Source organism: Gambusia affinis, linkage group LG15 (genome assembly GCF_019740435.1).
Source record: "Gambusia affinis linkage group LG15, SWU_Gaff_1.0, whole genome shotgun sequence".
In the NCBI taxonomy this organism is placed as follows: domain Eukaryota; kingdom Metazoa; phylum Chordata; class Actinopteri; order Cyprinodontiformes; family Poeciliidae; genus Gambusia; species Gambusia affinis.
In genome coordinates, this window is record NC_057882.1 from 8,221,780 (window position 1) to 8,245,475 (window position 23,696).

A 23,696-nucleotide genomic window follows, 5' to 3' on the forward strand; every position below is an offset into this window, starting at 1 on the left:
GCCTAAGGTAGATGCTTTGGATACTGTCTGGTTCAGGAATGGTTTGACACGGAGAATATTACGTGTAGCCCATATTGTTGTGCGTGTGGTGACTCTTCTGGAATTTGACTGACTGATTGACAATCCTCTCAAGGCTGCAGTTCTCCCTGTTGCTGATGCATTTTTCCATCACACTTCTGTCTTCCACTCAATTTTATGTCTATATGCTTGGATGCAGAACTCTGTGAAAAACCAGCTTCTGCAGGAGAGACTTTTTATGGCTTCCCGTCCTTGTGAAGGGTGTCCATACTCGTTTCCTGGACACCTGTCCAGTCAGAAGTCTTCCTCATGATTGTAGTTGACTCACCGTTTAACGGTTCAGGATACCTTCGCAGGTGTTTTGAGTTAATTAGGGTGTGATACGATGAGTTTCCATTTGTATTCTATTTTTCTGAGGTACTGAATTTTGTTTATCTGCAACCCTTGCGATAAACTGGTAACCTGTCCAGGGTGTACCCTGCCTCTAGCCCGTTGACCTCTGGAGATGGGCACTGGCACCAATCCTGACCCCAATGGGATAAGGGTGTAAGGAAATGGATGGATGGACGGTTCTGCAGGCCATAAATCAGTAAAATTACAAGAAATGCTTAGAATATATTGCTCTATTTGTGATGATTCTAGATAATATGATATTTTTATGATGTCTAAGAAGTACTATTTGAATTTAATATAAATTCTTTCAGATGTACCTGTACATATTTGATCTGGTCTGGAAACATCTTGGTATCTCCAAGAATGAGCTGGAGTATGTTAGTAGAGAGGGGTGTGCATTAGGTACCAGGACCCAATAGTTCCCCAACCCAACTGGAGACAGTAGAAAACAACAGAACCATTGATGAAGGTTTTTGTCCTTTTGCTAGGACTCTCCTTCTGAATGAATGGCAGTACACAATTCACGAACATCATAATAAAAAAAAAAACCATCAAGCTGAGCAATTCCTGAACACCTTTATTTATTTTATGTCCGACTTTAGACTCCTCCAGTTTGAAATGAGTTTTTTCACATTCAAGTACACAGTGCCTTATTGTAACAGCCCATCTGAGAAGGTAGAGGCTTTAGATAAGGCAAGAGGGGCGAAACCTGCAAGCAATATAGAAGTTGAACTGTTACAGAGTACACCTGGATTTAAACGTATTGAGTTTATACTGTATGCCATCCATTATGTTGACCCAGAGGGCCTTGTATTATACTAATGGATGGATGTACTACACATCTATCTCTAGCCTGAAAACCATGGACCCACACACACTATCTGAAGGAAAGAAAAGTAGAAAGAAAAACATTCCCTTAGTATTTAAAACCCCAAACCAACTAAAATATCTTAAAACTAAACCTGCTTTAAAGTGGTGAACATCATTTCTGTCGTTAACAGTATCGGTAAACAATGTACGATTCTCCAGGAACAAAATTTTAAGGCTCATTAACAAGTTGGTTTTCCCACAAAGCAGCAGCAACATTTTCATCATGTTGTATGAGAAGACATTGTTTCAGCTTTAATCAATTAGTCCAGTACAACAAATAAAAACAAACAAACACCATTTTAAACTTCAGAAGCTACAATTTTCATCCACTTTCCCATCTTCACCTCATATGTGCAACAACTGTGCCAAGTCTTTGGTCCCTCTTCCAACAGAAAACACACAAGTACTGAAAGATTAAAAAAAAAATAAAAATCCACTGAAAACAGTTTAGAGTAACGTTACCTTAAAAAATGGCACAGTAACAGAAAGAGTAAGACATTGATAACCACTGCGACAACCCAAGTAGCTCCATGTCACATCTTCCACTCATCAAAGCCAACATGGACACACAGAACCGTCTTCTTGTGTTGGTACCGGGAGTGGGGGGTCCTTTTTATGTTGTGCTGTAACATCCAGACAGAACGCAACAAGAAATCTACACACAACTGATCATGAATTACCAAAATGCAAATCTTACTTCCAGTTAATTCTCATGTCCAGCTCCACACCTAAGAAAAGTCAACTAAAAATCCCTTTTTACTAGTGATTTCATTTGTAGAACATATATTTATATATCTATATATATAGTATATATTTTACATTTTTGGGGTTCCTGCTAAAAGTACCTTACGTCTTTCTTATATACATTTATAATTGGCTACAGTCTCAGTCAGTCACAGTACTGTGACCTCATGGACAATAATTTCAGGTACATTCAGGACTCAGTAAAAAGCCTTGCAATATTCTTTACAATTCATAAAAAATACAGAAAAAGCAAAAATATGAGGGTTCTAGCAGTCCACTGTCCTGCAGAGTCTGCTCACCCATACCTCAACAGTTTCTTTCTCTTCCCACCCAAACGCTTTATTCGGTATGGAGTTCTGTCTCGGGCCTCTGCAGGCCCAGCTCAGTCTGGATGAAGGCTCCCTGGCCCAGAGCCGTGGAGTAAGCCCTGCTGCTGGGGTTGGCAGGGAATGAGCTGGAGCCGGAGCCTGTGTGTTTTTGGACCGGGGCCTGAGGCTGAGGTACCGGGTGGTAATCATCCAGGTTGTCGTAGTGGGACTGGGTGGGTTTGTTGCTGTGTTTCTGGTAGCTGTAGTCCCTGTCCAGGTCTGCTTTGCTCTGGTTGAGGTGCTGCTCTTCTCGGACGCTGTGGGAACTCTCCGGTTTGCAACGTGCCAGTTGGTCCCGGGGCGGAGGCTCGTCAGTACCGTGGTAACCACCGGATGACTTCAGCTTGTCATGGTGGTGGTGGTCAGAATCAGGACACTCATACCGTGGCTGGAAGGGCTTCTTGGTGGGATGCTCCTGCCGGTGTTTGAACCTGCCACTGTCGCCACCCAGCTTGTCTTCTCCGCTCTCATATTTGAGCTCGTGCCGGTTGCTGTCTGACTGGTGAGACGCGGGAAGAGAGTGAGATGGCTGGCATTTCTTGGAAACGCCTTGCTTAGAAACGTCTGACTTGTCTCCCACTACGCTGCCGTGGACATGCTTGTCTGTCTCCATGTAGACGAGCCCATCAGGGTCGGACACCATGTGTCTGGGAAGGTAGCGTCCATCTTTGCTCTCCACTGGAAGCAGCATGGCTTTACCAGGGTCAGACTTACTCCGCAGGTGCAAGGTTTCATACCCAGATATATCTGCTGGTGTAAAGAGGCCAACGTTGTCGTACTGCGAGAGGACAGGGCCTCTCAGCTTCATCCTGGCCCTGCTCTCCCTGCGGATCGAGTGCATGCGAAGCTTCTCTGCCTCCTCCGGGTCCCATGGCAGGAACACGGCAGCGTCCTTGCTCCCGTGACCAGGAGGCATGTCTCTGCTGACAAAGCCATGCTCTTTGCCAGGGGCCAGTCCGTAGCGGGAGACATAGTGGTAACCAGCCGCCTTCCCACCAGGCCGGCCTCCAGCAGCTCCGGCATCCCGACCTCCGTAGGAGTGAAAGTGCCTAACTCGGATTGTGCCGTAAGGATCTATGTCATAGAAAGGTGACTCCAACGGGACAGAGCCAGAGTATGGGCTGTAGCGGTACTGCACCCGGCCGTTCTCAAAGTACGGCTGCAGCTGGGTGACGTGGTAGTCGGTCTGGGATGACTGCTGCGGAGGCTGCTGGTACGCCTGGCACTGATAAACGGGCCGGTGATGGAAGAACATGTCGTCTTCCGGCGGAACTTCTGTCCTCTGGATGGGGACAGAGCGAATGGTGGGCGGGACGTGGAAGGAGTGGACTCTGCGGATGGTGGGATAGCCATGGGTTCTGTCATGGCTGTAGCCCTGGTGATCCGGCCCAGGGGAGACATGCACACCCCGGGGGGTTCCTCTAAGCTTTATGGAGTGGTGGTAGGACCTGGGACCCAAGGTGCTGTACCTATTGTCTGCTCGGGCACTGTAGGTTATCTGAGGCTCAGACTTGGACACGTAGGAGTGCGGGGTGACACTGTCCGGGCGGTAATGATGAGGAACAGCCCTCTGGTGGTAGTATGCCGCTCCTGGGGCTTCAATAAGGATGGGCTCTCCTTTGACATGGTAAATGTAGGCTGGCTGGTGAGAGGAGGGTTTACGTGGAGACAGAGGATGATGGGAAAGACCCTCTGTCAGGTGGCCAGCCGAAGGGCCTTCCCTGAACATCTCGTAGGAAGCTTCACCCTGACTAAGTGCTGCTGTGGCAAGTTTGCTCTCCAAGGTGCGAACTGGGGGAACAGGAGGAGTGGGTCCATAAGAGTCATTGTGTTTGGGTGGTTCTTTACACGGCTGCACGGGTTTAATGGCTTCCCACGGCTTCTCAACAGGCTCCGCTGAGGTGGGTGCTATTCTGGCACTGGCTTTAGACGGGTGGGCCTGGGGATGGGTGTGGGTCTGGGAAGCAGAGTGAGGCTGCGGTGGAAGACGAGGCTGTGTGTGAACTTGGTTGTGCAGCAGAGTCTGAGGCTGGTTCTGAGGAAGCGAGACTGGCTGCCTAATGGGTTTCTGTGCTGTTGGAGGAGGTTGCTCTGATGGTTTGGGAAGGATTTTAGCTGACGGACAATCCTCAGCTTTCATCTGACGATTCAAACAACAGAAAATAAAGAGAAGTTAGGATTTGTTCCAGTTGGGAAAAGTCAAACAAACCAGATCTATATACTGTACTGTCCTGAGTTGCAGTGCCTTGAAAAAGTATTCATACACACAGTCACCACACTTTGTAATAGCAGCATAAGCTAACTAGAGGGCAATCCTGGAGAAAAACCTGTTAGAGTCTGCAAATGAACTGGGACAAAGATCAACTTTCCAGCATGATAATGATTCTAAACATGCAGCCAGATGTACAACAAAATAGATTAAGTCATATATCCAGATGTTAGTAAATTTAATTGAGATTATGGCACCTAAACCCCTGGTCACAGATGTTCTGTATCTAATTTGACTGAACTTCAACCATTAGCAGAGCTGATGAGCACATTTTTCTACAGCTGTAATTGTTTAGGCAATCTGACATCAAATTTAGCTTAAACATCTTTATGGTCAGCAAGTCTCTATTATGCAACAAAGTTTATCATATATGTTGTAGTTTGGGATCAAGACAGAGTGATAGAGCTCTGATCTCCATGGGGAACTAACACTTACCTCAGAACCAGATTGCTGTAGAACTTTTTCATCTTTGCTGCTGCCTCTTGGGGTCGTGGCTGCAGCAGGACCAGATGAGCTGCTGTGAGCAGGGGCCTGTCTTGTGACCTGCTGCTGTCTTTCAGGACTCTTCCTGGTTGGAGAGGTCAGGCTGGTTGAAGTGGGAACTTGGGCACATTGATAATGCGGAGTGCTTGGCGGGGTGGATTCAGTCTCTGGCTGAGTTCTGGACTGGGCTGAAGCAGAACTGTCTGATGGCTTAGTGGTGGTGCTGGTGAACTGTGATGGCGGCGCGCTGGTTGGTGGGCTGGAAGGGGTTCGATCATGTGAGCTGGTGATAACAGTAGCAGAAGTAACGCTTGGTGGTGGAGAACGTATTGCTCCCTCTGCTTCCTCAGATCCAGTGTGGGTTGGTGGAGCTGGTAAATGGGACGATTCTGGAACGTGTGAGACCTGCGGTTGGACAGAGGACACCAGCGTGGGGGGCCCAGAGGACTGGGGCTGAGACTGAACGGAGACCTGCTGGGCTGATTCGGCCAGAGCTAGGGCCAACATGCGGGCAGCGTTTTTTGGGGGTGGAGGGGGAGGGAGGGCAGTGGAGTTGAGGGAACGAGGGGGGAGGTCCTTTGAAGAGTCTGGAGTGGAGACTCCTACCAGGAAGACAAGAACAGAAGGGATGTGCAGCTGAATCATCAAGAAGCAAGAGAACAGAGTGTTACGGTGACAGCAGGGAGGAAGGTTCAAGACACGGAGGAGGGGGATGTTGAGCATGGGGCTTTGGTAAGGTAGCAAGAGATTCAGGTTAAACCACTAAAAAACACTAATACTGTGTTCAGACTGAACGTATTTTGCGTGTCAAAAACGCGCCCAACACCTCAAGTTGTTTGCTTGATCTGGAGCCTCAAAATGGCTCTAGTACCAAAGCTGGAGAGGGGCTCTAGACTTTTAACTTTTGCCTTTTTTCCCTCTCCCGGTCTCTCTGTACAATGGTGGATGATATATTCAGAAAGTCTAGGCATAATTTAGAGAAAGCAGGAGAATGTTGTCGTCGGCCGCCTCTGTGCCATGTTCCATTTCACCAGATAATTCAGAGTTGTTGTGAATTTCATGACCTAGCTACACGTTGCTCGCTTTCAGCACTATTTTTGTCTCACCCAAGCCCAGTTTGACGACATCCTGACCCGCATTATTGCCTACATCTCCTGGCAGGACACTAACTGCTGGCCACTATTGGCCACTTACTGCATCCAACTGCAAAAGTTCAGATTTTGTAACTCCAGCATTGGATGGATGTCGAACACTCAAAACGTGCAGCGCCAGATGAGACTTCTCGACGCACCTTAGACAAGCATCCAGATAGAAGTTGCATGTAAACAGACGCCCCTGACGTTCAAATTGCGTTCGGTCTGAACATTTCATGAAGCGGTAAAAACAGAAGCACGCATCAGACTACAGAGATTCTTTTTCTTCTTCTTACCTTGATGCTCCTGGCTGGTGGCTACCGGTTCCTGCTCCACTGCTTCCTCTCCTACAAGGTCCTTACTGTCCAACGTGTCAAAGGTCGCCAGCTTACAGTGCAGCTCCTTCTGGAAAGCTTCAGTGAGTGATGGCTCGGCCCCTCTAAGCAGCACGCTGCCCATCAGAGGAGGAGACTCTTTGGGCATTGGAGGAGGAGATAAAGGTTGCTTAGAGATGGGCTGTCCAGCTCCGTTTCTGTCAGGAACCTCTGGGGAGAAAAGCTCTAAAGTAGCAAACGGAGTCAAACTGGTGGCTTTCCCACATTTAATAGGTGATACAGCCTGCATGGGCTTATCAGTGTAGGAGTAAGACGTGGTCAGCTTCTTGCTTTCTGCCTTCTCTGCAGCAGCCACGCTGCAGTCTGCTGACAACAGCGGGGAGGTCACGCTGCCTGGGAAGGAGGCGGTGATGAGGTCGGAGCCGTTGCTCTTGGGGCTTCTCTTTAACGTGGGGCCTTCGGCGCCAGTTGAGGAGTCACCCAAGGGGAAGGCAAAGGTGGTGTCTGGCACGCTGCACTGAAAAGACATGGGGTCGAAGTCTAACGAGGCCATGCCGATGTCTGGTGGGCTCAGGTCCACATCTTCGCCCGCCGAGCGGGGCGGCGAGATCAGGGCGGGGACACTGATGGGCCCGTCGTCTCCGTCGCTGTCCTCCGTGGCGTCGAGGTTATCGTAGGAGTTGCATTGCTGTCGGCTGTCCAGCAGTTCTCCGTTGAAGGAGGCCGATAGAGCGTCGCTGCTGGAGCGAGGACGGCGAGGACGGTAAACCTTCGACTCCCCTGGAGGAGGACAAGAAGTTACAGCAAGATAACAGTAGAGATGCCAGTCGTTCAGTGTCTCGTGATTTGACTCCGATTTTTAGGGTCATAATTTGATTCAGAAACAATTTTTTGATTCGAATGATTTAGAAATCCTGCATAAATTATGAACCGACAAGGACAAAAAGGAAATTAATTTAAAACAATTCTTTAAGGTTCCATACTGTATAAAATTTCATCGATTCATATTTAAACTAAAATACCTTTGTGCACAAAATTCTGTAACTTAAATAACCAGCATCGTGTTAGTTTAGCTCCCTGTCTTTGAGTTTCTTAATCAAAAAATATATCAAAGTATTATTCAAAATATAAAAATGATGCAGACTAAAACTGATTTTTGAGCGCTCTGAATCAAAATTCCCACAATGAGGAATTGTAATTCTGTATGAAATCAATTTTATTCTGCATCTCTAGGCAAGCACAAGGATTTTGAGTCAAAATGCCCCAGAGGGCCATAAATTATTACCTTCAACATTGTGCAGTGAACTCAGTGACTCCTCGCTTTTAGCCGACCTTAATGTGGCCGTGTCGCCTCGGCCTCCTGAAACGTCACACAGTGTTTCTAAATGCACAGTTCTGGGTTTCTACAGACAGCAGCTGTTTAGTTAAAGCGCTACAGACTCACCGGGGAGAGCCATCGCTTTCAACTCACTGGGTTCACTGGGATTGCGTTGCAGCTTACGCTTGGACAGAGAAGACGATTTTCCGAGGTTGAAGAAAGAGCGCCAGCTTCCCACAGGAGACTTTTTGGATTTGATAGGTGGTCTTTTCCTGTAGAGCATTACCAAACATTACGAAATATTGCATACAGAGTTTTAAAGAATCCATTCCGAGTTATGATTTAAAAGGGGAAGGATTATGCTTTTCCCACGCACATAGTGCCATTTTATAGCACAATTAAGTGAATATGTTACCTTCCGTAGTTATAAAAATGCTTTTTATATCAAATATGACTTAAAAGAGATTTGACTTGGTAATTTAGCGCCTTGAAATTAGGCCTATTAACAACTCTTGCTCTTTCTGAAACGCTGCTTTCAGGAAGTTATTACATTAATGACTTAATGTATTAATCCAGGAACAACATTTTTACCAGTGTTTCACTGAGAAGTACGGTAGTTTGTATAATGAGCTCAGCAGATGAGCAGTTCCCCCAGGTATTTGCTAATTGCTTTTGGCTAGTCGGAAGGAGCTGGATGGGGAATTAGCAGGGGAGCAGGGCTCTTAAGGCGAAAGCTTAGAAGCTTGGAAATTACAGCTCTGAGAAGGAGCTGCGACTCGAAAGCGGCGCTCGGTCCACCCAGGTGTTCTGCACAGCCTAATGGTTGCCGTTAACGATTAAAGGATTTCTCAAACAGGCATGAAAGAATCAAGAAAACACTCCAGGTGTGTTTTTGATTAGAAATTAACATTATAACATGATCTAAAGCTCAAAAAAGTCAGTTTTACATAAAGGTAAAAAACTAAAAAATCTGATTATACAGATGGAAATGTAGGAGTTACACACTCAAAAAGCTTCCAGCAGAGGGAGACAGAGTACAGGTTTTTAACCACTTCATTTCAAATTATGACTGTTTCATGAAGCACTGACATGACAAACCTCTCCGTGGGAAACTCGATGACCGTGTGGAACTTCCCCTGCAGGGCGGCTGGACCCTCGCCCACCTCGATGTACTTGCTGTCTTCAGTCACAGGAGAGTTGATCTGAGCCTGAGTCCTGGCCTGGGCCTCCTCCAAGCTCAGGAGTTTGGTGGAAGGTGATGAAACCAGCAGGGATTTAGGTCGAGATAGAGAGTTGTGTCCTGGTGATGCAGTTGCAGGAAATGAATGGCAGTAATGTAGACATGGAGCCTGCAGTACATGCAGCAGTGAGATGTTTGTGTGTACCTGTGCCCTCTCTGATCAGGGAGCTGAGTTTGGTGCTGAAGAGCACATCAACGTGGTTGAGGATGAACTCCACTACTACAGACTGAATTCGGACTTCCATGAAGGCTGCTGTGCCGCTGAAGCAGGCAGATTCAATCTGCTTTGACCTGAATCAAGTACAGAACAGGCTTGTTTTAGTAAAGTAAAGTAAAAGAACCCTGAGCATTTCCTTTTAAAGGACAATAATGCACCATAAAGTAACAATAAATGAAATGTGAAGAATGTACAGATGTATGTCCACTGTTAGGGCTGGGTACCACTTTTAAAAATGATCACCACACAGTATAAAACACAATCCAATCAATATTTATCCTGCACATTTAATGAGCCAAAAGAAACAGATTTTTACTATGACCTCTTACACAAACAGAAAAAAAAAACATTTTTTTCACTGTCCACAGATCAATAAATAATTACTGTATTCTGTATTAAAATGATTAAATGTTTTAAACTGCGCTTCAACTAATTAAACCCGATGTAATGTTGTTAGAGACTCGTTTGGATTGATTACTGTTAGTTGAAACACCTGGCCGACTCGGCAAATATGTTACGGGGTTGAGAATCAAAAGAGATTGTGTTGTTGATGCTGCAACACTTAATTAAAGATCTGCAACACAAAATAGCTCAGTTTAGTGGTACAATTGCTACTGTCTGTCTACATGTATCACAATGGGAAATATAACCATCTGTTGATGGTTATATTTATAGTACACATCCCCTCTATTTTACAGAATGTGCAGCCAACAGATTCCTGAATGAACACTGTTGCTAAATATTATCCTCAAAAAGAAACAATTTGGTGACTTGAAAACTGAAGGATGACTGAAAAAAACTTTAGACTGTCACATATTTAGCACAACATTAAAAACCCTGAGGAAGGTATTGAACATGAAGACCCTTACCGTAGCAGGTTGGGCGCCCAGACAATGGCCAGGTTCTTTGTGTGCATGTTGGTGATGTAGCTGAATGCTGCCAGGTGGGACAGGTGTCTCATGAGGAACTCCAGGGTCCTGGAAATCCAATAATAATGGCCAGACATTCAGCTGGTAATGTTAAAACTAATGATCCTTGCAGAGTCATTTCTTAACCACTGCACCTACTAGATTTAGGGACTAATAAGTCCTTTGGAGTATGTTGAGTAACTTCCATTTGTGTCACACAAAGAACAGGAGGGATCAACTGTACTGGGCTAAGTTATTCCCTGTTAGTGTTTTAAGTTTTAACATCAGCAAACATGAACAAGTCCAATGTAGCTTTAACCAAGATTTCTTAAACTGCCAGCAGATGGCAGTGTGCTACCACACTGACCTGTAATGAGGTGGAGGAAGCTGCTGAATGACATCATGAATCTTGATGAGTCGCTCTTCGTCCGTTGCTGCTGATACAGCCTCCTTCACAATGAAACCAAGGCCAGAGACGAATGGCAGGAGGGGACAATATTGAACACATTGTTACTCTTTGCTGGTATTAAAACCCCTGAGTGGAGTTAGCAACCAGTGAAGCCCCCATTTTCCCCTGTGCAGCCATGGCAACCAGAAAACATTTACCTCGGCCTCAGGAATGGCTCTGTTGTGCTTGGAGGAGGTTTTTATTCCAAGTCACAAAGTGTGGCTGGCAGCATGTCTAACGACAGGGCGTGTCAGGTAAAATGCTAATATTTGGGGGGTTTCTGTGACTTATATTGTCATCACTTTTGAAGAATTTCACTTTTTTTAAAAAATTAAAAATTACAAACAATTGTACAGCAAGAACAGTTACAGCTAGTCTGACAAGAGGAAGCGCCAAAGACAGTCCTGTTACACCCTGGAGGGAGAAAACCTTTCAACAAGCGATAACTTTCCAAGCACACAAAAGGAGAAGTGATCTACGCAGGGGATTTTGCTTACGGAGAATTTCTCGTAGAGCTGGTAGGTGAGCAGCGGGTTGGGCAGCTCTCTGAAGTACAGCTTGCACAGCGAGCCGACGCAGTGGATGTCCTGGATGTAAACATCTTTGGTCAGGTCAGGTATCTGCTCCGAGTCAAACTCATGCCTGATGAAGAAGACAGAAAGAACAAAGCAACAGTCAACGCGCTAATACTACAGAAAAATGCAACTGTGAATCATTTATGACTCTGGGAGGATCTGTGGAAGAAAAAAAACAAACAAACTGCAACACACTTTCCATTTCAGAATGTCAAGCTTTTCCAAATTTAAATTTCAAAAATATTCTGGATGTTTGAGAGCAAAGAAATGTATCTAGTTGTTCTACAGCTTCTGAAACGACACGATACAAAGTTTGTCTTCCAATCCAAGAATGTGATAAAAAAAACAAAAAACTTTTATTAGTGCAGTTCATTCTTTATCTAAATTAGCTCTGCTTAATTATCTACTTAGATCTGTTGGGTGCAGCTTCTTAAAGCAGTTTGTACATGTTTGATATTTTTATTAGTTAGCTTTAAAACTGAGTTTCTGGGTTAAGAACCATACTGTGATTTAGGAAGCTCTACATCCCTAAAAAGCAATGAAACAGTCCTGTGCATGGACGTTTATTATGGGTTTTTCACTCAGCAACTCATGTTATTTTAGAATAGGATTTTTCTGCTTAAAAATTTTATTTTACAATTTCAATCATTTTCAAATAAATATGATTCCTCAACGATTCAGACAAAACATGTAGGAATGTTTTAATCAGACTCAGAAAATAATGACAACTTTCAGACCTTTATGTGTAGAAGCCCTGTGAATAGTTCACAGCTGCAAAATTACTCGTCACTTATGGGTGCTGGTTTATGGCATCAGGAAATGAAAAAGAGAATGAATTAAAACGAAAACACCACAAGTATTTGTTCAAAATGAACAAAATCAAAGGAGATCCGCTCATGCTTTCCGCAGTCCAATAACAAACATTAGAAATGAAAATCTAAACAAGAGCACAGAATATACAAACTTGCCACTGTTCAGACACGTTCACAGTCCAATTGTTACTCTTGAGTTGAGGCCATTAAGAAGGAAACACCGAGGAATGAACCAGTATAAAATGAGTTTACTGAAAGTTGGCAGCTGGACCATCAAACTTAAACCAGGAATCCATTCTGCTCCTGGAAACTTAATGACATAAAACTCTGCCTCCTATCAGCATGACAGATTTTACATTACTGTCGATTAGAAAGTGACAACGTTTCTGGAGCAGCCTGGAGGTCTCAGCAACAATTTCTGAGCTTAAACTCCGTTCAGCAGGAAATGTCTCCTTACCGCAATTTCTGGATATTTGAAGCGATCCCAGAGAGGCGGTAAATGCCGTCCACCACGCCGTGCTTCTCGATGAACTCTGTGCAGCTCTTGAGGACTTGGGGCACTGCCAACACAGAATAGAAGACCAGCATGCCATCTATTTCCAATCAGGTTTGTCTGATTTGAGCACTACAGTTCCATGAACAGAGAGCCCCGCAGTTGAAGGCTGAGTAGGGAATCATCAGGCTGGTGGAAAACGTCTGCAGACTCTCTTAACATAACGCAGTTTGAAAAGCGGAGAACACTTTTTAAATATAAAATATCCCCATGTAATGTAATGTTACATGTTTCCATGGTAAGATAAGATGCTTATGACTGAGACAATCCAACACACACAGCGTTAAAGCGTGTGTGACTGCATAAAAACCTTTGACAAAGTTCCTCCGTTCTGCTTCAGCTACTGTGAATCATACAGACATGTTAGTTTTCTACATGTGCTCACTGTTTATAGAAGACATAAAGTAAGAGTGTGTATGTGTGCAGCAGAGTTTCCAGACCTCCCAACACACACCAGTCAGTGGAAGACAGAATGAGATGTTGAGGGGAGCAGCTGTTCTGATCAACTCCACACAGCCGCAGAGCAAACATGAAGCCAGGAAGAGTTTCTTCAGAGAATGGATGGACTCAGCTCGTTTGCCCAAAGATGACGACAACAACAAAATAAAGAAACTCAAAAACACAACAGCTCTGAGGTGTTTGGCACTAAGGCAGCAGAAGCAGGTTCTTCTGGGAGCGGTGGGTTGATGAGAAAGGTTCTGGTGAATCAGACTTGTTTTGGAATTGGGGACGTTTGAGAAACACTTTAGACTCCTGTTGTGCTCTTTGGGCTGCGTTCCTCCTGCACAGCTTTTACAGCAGGTTTAGTGCAAAATGGGGGTTAAATGCATTGAAAGATGCAAAACAAATAATTAAATTCCTTCTTTTTAAACAAGAAAAACATTTTAATGCCAAAAATGAAGCATAATCACAAACATGCTCCTAAATCCTTACTTCTAAGATGTGAAAGCTCAGCTCTTTCTGCTGGACTCATCAACATAGTGTAGGGCTGATCTGTTTATGTTTCAGATTAACCAATTGACAATTTGACAGCAAGAGGTGCTTAATGTGAAATGATTTAACAGAACTTGAACCACAGGAAGCTAAAACTATGCCAACTGATGAGATTTTGGTAGAACATATTTACAAAGAAAGTTTGTTTTTAATCTTACATGTGAGTAGAGTCTGGACTCCATTTTGCTCCTCGGCTCACCTGAGCATAGCTCAAACAGTCTGTGTCCAATGAATGTAAATATTGATTCTCCTGAAGCAGAAAGAGACGGGGAAGCTGATGTGTACTAAGGTGATGTGTATTATATTAACTGCAAGTAAGCATCTCCATCCCCAGGGAGCATTTTAGCGCGGTTAAGCCTCCCTTAACTCGAACTCTTAGCTTAAAGCTAAACGGATACTCTGCTGATTCACTCAGTGTCTCTGCGTTAACCAAAGCACAGAAATACTCATTTAAATGCAAAAACAGGAAGTGTTCAATTAAAAAAGCATTACCATCGTGTCCTGAGTTGAGGAGGTGTTCTCCCAGGTCACAACCGAACACCCTTTCCCGGAGGATCCCTCGCTGCTTCAGCTTTTGCTTGGTGGGCCTGGACTTCATGAAGGAGCGCAAGAAGGTGATCAGTTTCCCGTGCTTCTTAGATACTGAGACAGGAGGGAAGACAGAAAAAGACACGTTGGGTGATGAGAATGGTTGTTTACTGTGGGCTGTACACAGACTCTCACATTAATCCATGCAGGAGAGTGAAACCCCAAACTGGTCAAAGCTGCCCTATTGTGTGTTTGAGTTTCCATTCTCATGCTAAGTCGCTCTTTATGCGTGTGCGGTCTCGGATCCCGCCTCCCAGGCAACAACAAAGGAATCTTCCACATCCAACAGCAGCATCGTCCTCGCCCCTTCAACACAGAACACCTTCCTGAAAACCAGATAGCCCGTTGGAGGAACGTCACGAGCTCGTTCTTCGTCTCTGGAGAAATGTGCGAAAGGCTATCAAGTTTACCAATTGGAGAAGCAAACAAAAAAGCCGCCCACTTCTCAAGACAGTTTCAAAACTTTCCAGTCAGCCACCAGTAAGAGGACAGCAGCAAACTCTGGTTCTGTTTGTTTGACCCCAGAACTACAGGATAATTTTGGGCTGAGCGTTCTACGCAGCGTAACTGGTTCTGCTCTCTGTCACAGCCACTGCTCCAGAGAGGACTTTCATGTCAGATATCATCCCGTCTTGTTACTCCACTATTCTGTTAAAGCATTACGACATCTGGATTCTGGAAGTTATTAATTTACATGTTCATTCCAAGTAATTCTGAAACTGCTGTATAAGTTTTGGCCACCATTTCCTGTCTTAATAGAAAAACTGCTGTGGTACCAGAAACCTGAGTAATTGCTTGTGCTGTCATTTCAAAGAGGAATCTAATCACGTAAAAGTCGACTATTGTGGCGCTTCACTGAGTTCAGATAAACAGAACTTTGTGTAAGTAAAGTTTGCATTTGCTTTAAGTTAGCGTAAGAACACAAGCGTTATCTGAACTTTTTAAAACTGGAATCTGATAGCTCAACTTCCCTGTAAACTACAGAAAACAGAGTGTGGAAGCTGTTCATGAGGTTATTGCTAGTTTGAGGATTAGTGAGGTGTATGTGGAAACCTCAACGAGAACAAGGAGGTGCCAGCTGTTTACTTAGGCAGCCAAAACAATTAGCTGAAACTTGATAAGTTACATTCGAAGCAAATTTCTTCGACTAAACGTCTCTTGTTTCAGGTCAGCTAGGATTACCAAAGTGGATTCTATTCACTAAATGCCACAACATTTGACCCACGTCTCGCGGTTTGAAACTATTCATTTGCTAATGAATAGTAAGGAAATTCTGAATTTAAAATAAAACTCAGTTTCTTTGTTCTGCCATTTAGCAAATGGAAATGTTGGTAATCCTAATAGAACTGGAATGACATTAGTTTAGTCTTCTATGTCAATGTGAAAATAAAAACAAAACAGAGTTTTGCTCCTTTTCATATGGCAAACTAAGGATAACTTAATATAGGAGCTCAAATCATTTTCATTCTCCATTTTGAAATGTTTGTCAAATTCTTTAACTGCAGAGATTTCAGTAAATCTGAGCTTTTTCCTTTTTAAAGCGTTAAAAAGGATGTAAAAGAATACATATATTAGTAGTGGTTTTACTTTTAGATACTTGTTCTATTCAATGATTGCACTGGATCTGCGGATATTTAGTGATTTGGAGAGAAAACAACTCTGGCCTGGTTTTTCTGAAACTATCGTATTATTTATCCACATTCTATTGGCAAGCCGTTCAATTTTGAATTGATCAAAATCAGAAACAAACGATTCGTCTTGTTGAAGTGTTCAGCAGTTCAACAGAGTACTGAAAGAGACACTGGAAACAGCTAAAATTAGGATCAGCAGTTTTGAGCTTTATAAAATCGGCTATGTGTCTAAATTTTTTTTTGGGGGAAAAACTTCAGTCAAGACTGTGATTAATCAGGAAGAAAATAACAACCCACAGCCTTGACGAGAAAATGCTCAATTATTCCATTTTAAAAAAAACAAAATTCATTAAATGATTGCAAAATCTTCACAGTTATTGAATATTTGAAATTATTAACATAATTACTATTGACTAATAATTCCTTCCCTTCTCACAATGAGAAAAGTCACATCTGTAAACACCTCTGGACTCCTGATTGTGTTGCAAAGCAGCAGAGTCAGCTCCTACTCTTCAGCCAGCCTCTGCAGAGTCATGCACACACACACACACACACACGCCCACACACACACACACAAAAAAAAAAAAACAATATCTCCCACATCACGGAAGCATGGAGCTCCTAGTTTTCCCCCCCTGGAAGAAATTCCTTCTGTGCTACTGGATGATGCAGCTAACTCTGCTCACTGTCGAGGCATCAAAAAGCATCACTGCCACATATGGCAGGAGGAGAAGCTGATGGTGCAACTGTACGGGCTCACACTGACGCGTCACTGACTGAGAGGACAACACGGAGATGAGTTCAGTGACAGACATGCCTCAGAAGCTGGACTGAGACTCCCATCTGCTTGTTGTCACAGAGGATGACAGTCATAAAAGTCCAAGACAGCAGCAGGGTGAAGAGGCTGGGAGCAACAATTAATTACAGCATGCACAGTGTTCACACACAGAGAGAGTTTCTGCTGGGTTGAGTGTGTGCACAAAGAGAAGATTCTTCAAAGTCAACAGGAGCAAAGTGTTTTAGGAAACTTTCAACTCTAAAAACAATAAAAACGAAACTTTCAACTGATTTCTAAAACCTCCTGGCAGTCCAGTGACCGACCTTTAACATGCTAAAATTTACTTTTAAGAGTTTGCAGGCTCCCAAAAATCCAAATTGTCTTTGAAAAGTACAGCATTTTTTTTCTCCTGCTAATACAGGTTTATTACAAACCAGTGGGACAAAGGGGTTATTGTTTGCAAACATCGTAAAATCACTTTGGCAACGTGACACTCCAGAAGGTACCGGGGGACTCGCTTATTTACAGAAAGAGACATGGAAGCCAGCAGCCTGAACCGATTTTTTTCCTAAACCGAGGCAGGACAATGCCAAACACAAGGCGCTGATTATAAAACCTGAAGAAGTTGAGCAGATTACACATGAAGCTGTTAGCTGACTGCATGCTGAGTCAGCATTTAGGATGAATCACCAGCATCTCTTAAGAAACTAGACTTAAAGATATCAATGTTCTTTCCTAACCTAATTTCACTACGTCATACGACCTGGAAGTCTTCAGCAGTCAGACTAAAGGACAACTCAACAGCTGTAAAACAGAGACGAGACCAAAGCAAGCAGAGTCTGAGTAGAGATCAGGGCCGGTCCAAAGCTTTTTGGGGCCCTAAGCAGATTTTCATTTAGGGGTCCCCCATACCAGCATGGCAACACCAGATATTGCTAAGAGGAATGTTTATCTATGTGTGTAACATACCAACTATCGCTAGTGTCGTAGGTAGTTAGCTTACGCCATACCAGTGTCATTATGGCTATTGATGTTAAACATACAAGAGTAGCAAACTAAAAAAAAAAAAAAAAAAAAAAAAAATTTGGACTTTGAAATGCAGAATGGTATTTAGGTGTGTCCCATTATTCTAACTGTTTGAAATTAAAATCAGCTGATAAACAGTTTGTTATCTAATAATTTCTCAACAGCAGGAAAATCTTAACCTATTATTTATGTAACTACTGTAAAAATAATATGGAAATCATTTTCCATGTTCATTTAGTTTGTATTTAGTTTCATTTTTATTATTCTATGAATATGTACATGTATATTTTTTTTCATGGAAGCCCCTTGGACTTGTACGGATCCTACGAAGCCACTCAACTCTCATATGGCTTGGGCCGGCTCAGCTAGAAAGACACCAGTGAAATGGCCAGAGCCTGGATCAGGACAAAGTCTTCTTTATTACTTCTGATCAGGAAGTGAATGAGAAAATGTTAACTAACATGCTTCTTCATATTCGGTTTGATTCAAAACTACGTCTTCCAAAGAAGCTGCAGCAAATTTTTTCTCTTTTAGGTACATTGCTACTTCAAACTGGAATATCTGATGTCCCGACAACAAGTCTGAGAGTCTTCCAGTACATCCAAGACTGCTTGAACAGGAAATTTAGACTCTCCTCACTGTTGCCTCTAGGAAATACCAGAATGCAGAAGTCTACTTTATATGATTTCTGGCAGCCTGAGCATAACTTCAACAGAAAAATGTAAAACGTTTATTTTCCCCAAACAGTTGTGGATGACTGAGTCAAAGTTGGCTTTTTTTTTTTTTTTTTTAGTAAAGCTATACAACAAAACTTCTAGTACATTACAAAACAGTGTACCTCTGTGCAAAAATATTTATTGACATAATTAACAGCTATGCGTGTTTAAACTTTACAGCTGCTGACAAGGTGACATCCGCACACTGCTACGTGTGTCAACAGCAGTGCAGTGTCTTACTAATAAAATGGCAGTCATGACTGTCAGTGACCTCTGTTTAGACAGACGCTCAAAGTGTTTGAAGACCAGGTCAGCTAAATGTCTGATGCTTTCATCTCCCTGCGGATAGATGACAGCAGAAAGAGGCAACTGTTCAGAGGGCCTGTCTGTGCTCCATATGTTAACTCCAACTCTCCATAGTAAAGGAGAACAAAAATAAGTGGGCAAGAAAGACAGAAAACAGGACACTATAGGGAACATCAGCACAATCAAATGCAAAACCAAGGCTGGCCTGTTATCTCTTGTAACTTTATTACTGTGGCTAAACATAAATGGAAACCATCTCCTTACTTAGAGAGGCTTCGAACGATAAACTTTAATAAGGTGGAAGAGATATTTAAATTGCAAACCATTTCCTGCATATTTCCTTACAAGGTGCTGTCTGACTATTCAAATTTTAGCGACAAGCGCTGTGTGCTTTTCATCGGGATTTATCTCAGGTTTTATTATACCCTCCTAAACTAAGAACAAAACCTCATTCAGGAAAAGTGAGTCAGCAGTATCTTAAATGTCCTCTTGAAGGACTGACAATGACCGATACAAGACACAAAGTAATTTTACTAATTTAATTAAATAACCTGAACAAGTTTTGGAAGTAAGGACATTCTTTAAACAATGAATCCCTTCGGAAAATAGCGCCAGATGTTTACAAAATGAATCCATATAGTTCCATTGTAAAAAAAGAAAAAAATCCCTAACTTGTCAGAATCCAAACGCAGTTTTTTCCTACCTCTTCACCATACCGCGGGGCTTTCCTTTACGCTTCTACGAAAGCAGCTCAAGTCCAAAGCACAACTCGCTTTTGTTCCTCTAAATCTGTGCCAGAATAAAATCCCAATTGGACCTCCTCAGAGTAGCGCGAGCTGCCCCAATGCAGGGTAAGAACGGTTTAAAGGTCGGAGAGAGCGCGCGCCGCAGACTCGTTCACTGCCTGACTTCAAAAAGCTTCATGGCATGCTACGTTCAAAGGCACCCGGAAATACTAAACTTTCAAACGGTTCACTACGTACGAGAAAAAACTGCTATAAAACTGGCGTTTAAACCAAGCATATATAATGTAACACGAAGAAAAACTGGAATGTAAAAAAACGTTTTATTTACAGCTTAGAGAACCTAAAATCAACCATTATATTTTTAAAGGAGGTATTCTCATTTAGCACAATCGATTCTGAACCAGACAGATCACCAGCTTTATTTTTGCAACAACGTTCCTCGACGCCCCATTTGTTCACTTTCTCACCTCTGAATTCACTTCCAGCAAATATTTACAAGTGCAATTGAAGGCATCATTGAACTTAATGAGAAATGTCACAGAATACCTCCCCCAGTGTCTGCACTGTTCTGCTCTGCGGTGAACTTGTAATTAAAAACATTTGCGACAACAGTTAAGGTGTTATTTGTTTCAAATAAAACGCCTACCATCAGCAGGGTAGGTTCCTGTGAATTGTGGTTAATTCTTTGTTGAGTGGGTGCAGTTTCCCGTGGCCTGACATTAACTCTCAGTGGCTGCTAGGAGAAGCCGAAGAGTGTGGTTAAAAGTAAAGCTCTCTAGTCCTGGCTTTAAAAAGTCACTAATAACCATTAAAAAAAAAATTCACAATGACCTTGAGCAAAAACAATATTTCTTAATGGTATCACAGTGTTTCCACTAACATTTTTTAAAAAGTGTAATATAATCTATTCACTATTCCTAAATCAGAAAACCAACAATATTTTGACTTGTAAAAATAATTTGACAAGTGATTAGTTACAATGTTCACTTACAATTTTTAATTACTTTGATATTGATATATTGACTTAAGAAAATCCGTAGAAAGAACAGCTCATATACTAACTGCTGTCAACGGAAATATTTAAAAAATAGCCAAAGAAGAGTGTATTAGCCTTTCTTCAGCCAGATGACTGGAAGTGTGCAGCAACAGTTAGAGGACAAGCAGAGCAGCACCTACTCTCCATACAACAACAACAAAAAGAGATGTTTCTTTGGGATTCCATTAAAATAACTTTGAACAATAAAAACTGTAAAGTGGAAACCTAGAGCGCTTTTCAACCTGTACATTTTTCAAACCTTGATAAACCATCATACTGGCTAGCAACCCATCTATGGTTTGGATTTGAAAACTGGACCCAAACACAAGAATCTGATTCTTCCTCAACAGTCTGAGTATCTCTTTCCTGTTGATGTTTAAGAGTTTGTCTCTTTTTGACTTGCCTCATGACTTCTTCAGATTTAGCTTTATATTGTCTTTAAATAATTAACCAGTGGCCTTGTTAGCAGTTAAAGAAAAAAGTATGAATACCTCAGCAATAAGTAGCAACTGCAGTACAATAAAAGTATATATTATCATAAGGTGTAAGAGCTGCAGACTGAATCTAATACTTAATGTGTCCTAGCTGTCCTAATATTTTCCTTAACACCTTAAGTGCTGTGTGCTAAGTGCAGTAACCTGCATATAGCTAATGCATTGAAGTCCAGGGAAAAGACAGGAAACATGGTCTCAGTTAGAGGCAGCAGAGGCAAAGCTGTTAAAAACATAAATATGAATTCCTACCTGCTGGATTCACAGCAGCATGTTTTACAACTGCAGGGGAACCGTGAGAATGTTGTTTATATAACGAGCAGCAGAGCATGTAAAGGCTCAGGGTCAATCTAGTGTAATGTAGTCTGGATACAAATTAAGAACAGCTTCCTTCAGTGCTAAAGTTTTACATTTTAGAAAATAAAACTCACCTAATAAGGTCCTAAAATGTGAGTCAGGACAAAGTGAAATGAACGAAAGCACACAGCATATTATGACGCAATAAATTGTGTCAACACTTTATGACCTGATATATTAAACCTTAAAACTGATGCATGCTTTGCTTTCTTTTTTACATGACTGCGGTTGTTGAAATGAATCACCCACTGTGAAACAAGCAATAGTTCAACAGTCACTTGTTCATAACAATGCCTGACTTGTTAGTAGAGTGCCTTGCAAAAGTATTCATACCTAGGCCTGTCACAATAACCAATAAATCAATTAATCCCATGATAAATTAAAACAAACTCAATAGTTTCCACTGGCATGATTTATCAATTATGTCTTTTTTTTCTCTCTCTTTCTACCAAAACTGGATGATAAAAGTCTTACGTTTGGTGATTTGGTCTCAACTAGCTCATATTTTGAAGGACAGTTTTGTTTACAAAGACCTCAAAGTTAATTTTAGTTGTTTAATTAATTTTGGATATTTAAAATGTCTTCCAGTTCAAGTGTCAAATGTTCTGTAGAATTTAAAGTTTACAGATCTCTTAGAATGTGTTCTTGAATTATTATTCTGCCATTACCATTATATTACTTGGAAATTGTCTCAAAACAACAATATTATCTTTTATCACAATGACGTCTGGAACAATTTATCGCCCAGCAAAATTTGGCAGGCCTATTCATACCCCACAATCATGTTTTACGTTATTTTCTTTTAGTCAGAGAGCAATGCAAGCTGGTGATAATGAGGGAATCTGTTTGCACATGAACGACTGAGTTAAACCTTCTCCATGCATCATAATTCTTCACAATAACGCAGAACAAAGCAGGACAGGGTCAACCATCAAACGGCAGAGGTAGAGGTTGACCGTATTGCCTTGTTTGTCATGTTGTGTAAAGATTTGGGGAAATATTTCCAACCTATTTATGTTCTGCAAAAACAACAAAAAAAGCCATACGGAGAGTAAATCACATATTTTTTAACAAACACACCAATGCTTTGCTAAGTCAGTGGGGAGTATTAAAGCTAGTTGACCTAATAAAATTTAAGTCTGCACAAATAATATGCAAAACAAAAAATAATATGCTCCCTTAAAAGATTCAAAAATTGTTTATGGATGAAGAAAAGAGATATGAGTAAAGATACTGGGGTTAATCAGTGGCGCAGTTTGCCTGACGATCTTAAACTACGTCAAAACATAACAGTTTAAGAGAATTAAAACAGAACGAGTGAAAGCTCATTCTGGTTTAATTCCTGAAATCTGATCGAAACCTTCTTGATGGCGATTTATCTACTTTTTAATCATTTTTCTCTTGTTATCTGGACTTAATTGTTGATTCTGTGTTTTCTATTCATTTTTTCTTATTGTAAAGCTATGAAGAGTTGCAACAAACATCTTAAGTGTAAGGCCTGTAGAAGCGATTTATACAACACTTGTGAATTATTTTTACTTGACTTTGTTTTGAATTCCTTTAATTTGCAGTTGGAGTTTTGACTCTACAGTAACAGCTATTATTATTACTATGTGTGTGTCTCAGTGTTTTAGATCGCATAAATTAAATTATAAACTAAGACATGCAGGAATGGTTTACATCAGGACTTCTCAAACTTAATGTTTAAAGGTCCAACTCTGATTTCTGGATAGGGTCAGAGGTTTTATGCCTCCAACAACTTGGTTGTAACTCTAAACCACTCTAATCCTTCCACTCATCAATATTCAGATTTGCATTTTAAAAATGTTTGATTCACAGTTTTACAACTCTGTTGGTGTTTTGCGCATAACTGCAATAAAACAGAAGTGGAAACCGACAAAAAGTTGTTTTTGATCATAAAGTTCCTACAAACAAAACTTCCTGAGGCTTAGCATAGTACACAAAGCAGCTTGCATAGTTTCACAGCAGCAGGAAATGATCCATAATCCTTGGGAACGGGAGGACAAATCAAACCCTGTCTCGCACATTCTCTCCCCGTCCCCCTTCCTCTCTGCCTCACATAACCAGCTGTCTTGGCTCCAACATGCTCACAGCTGCCCAGATTGTTGGTCCCCACACATGATGAAGAGGGGAGCAGACGAGAGCCGGCTCTGCATCTGGGTCAAGACGCAGAGCGTCTGTGTGCGGAGGAAAGACGTTTATTTCATCCACAGTTCCCCAACTTTCTGGTGTCGAACGCACATAAAACAAAACAAAGCGAGAAAAAGCTTTATTTCTACTGTTCGGGGTTGGAGAGTCTAACCCCAGGTTCCAGAGCAAAGCA

The 23,696-nt window shown here is 42.2% G+C and overlaps 1 protein-coding gene across 7 annotated transcripts in view; it reads right to left on the reverse strand.

Moving 5' to 3' along the window:
- Positions 1-968: 968 nt before the first annotated feature.
- Positions 969-23,696, reverse strand: part of arhgap32b (Rho GTPase activating protein 32b) — a 91,705-nt gene continuing 68,977 nt past the window's right edge. For 6 of the 7 annotated variants that reach the window (XM_044141038.1, XM_044141041.1, XM_044141040.1 and 3 more), the window contains 12 exons: positions 14,170-14,319; positions 12,589-12,691; positions 11,242-11,386; positions 10,664-10,746; positions 10,258-10,365; positions 9,317-9,462; positions 9,030-9,231; positions 8,058-8,203; positions 7,899-7,973; positions 6,575-7,393; positions 5,098-5,747; positions 969-4,533 (listed from right to left, as the gene is read on the reverse strand). In XM_044141038.1, coding sequence (XP_043996973.1) covers positions 2,365-4,533; positions 5,098-5,747; positions 6,575-7,393; positions 7,899-7,973; positions 8,058-8,203; positions 9,030-9,231; positions 9,317-9,462; positions 10,258-10,365; positions 10,664-10,746; positions 11,242-11,386; positions 12,589-12,691; positions 14,170-14,319 — 4,796 coding nt within the window. In that variant the 3' untranslated portion in view covers positions 969-2,364. Of the gene's footprint in view, positions 4,534-5,097; positions 5,748-6,574; positions 7,394-7,898; positions 7,974-8,057; positions 8,204-9,029; positions 9,232-9,316; positions 9,463-10,257; positions 10,366-10,663; positions 10,747-11,241; positions 11,387-12,588; positions 12,692-14,169; positions 14,320-19,425; positions 19,624-23,696 lie in introns of those variants that run through there. The other variant, XM_044141043.1, reaches the window with a different exon arrangement.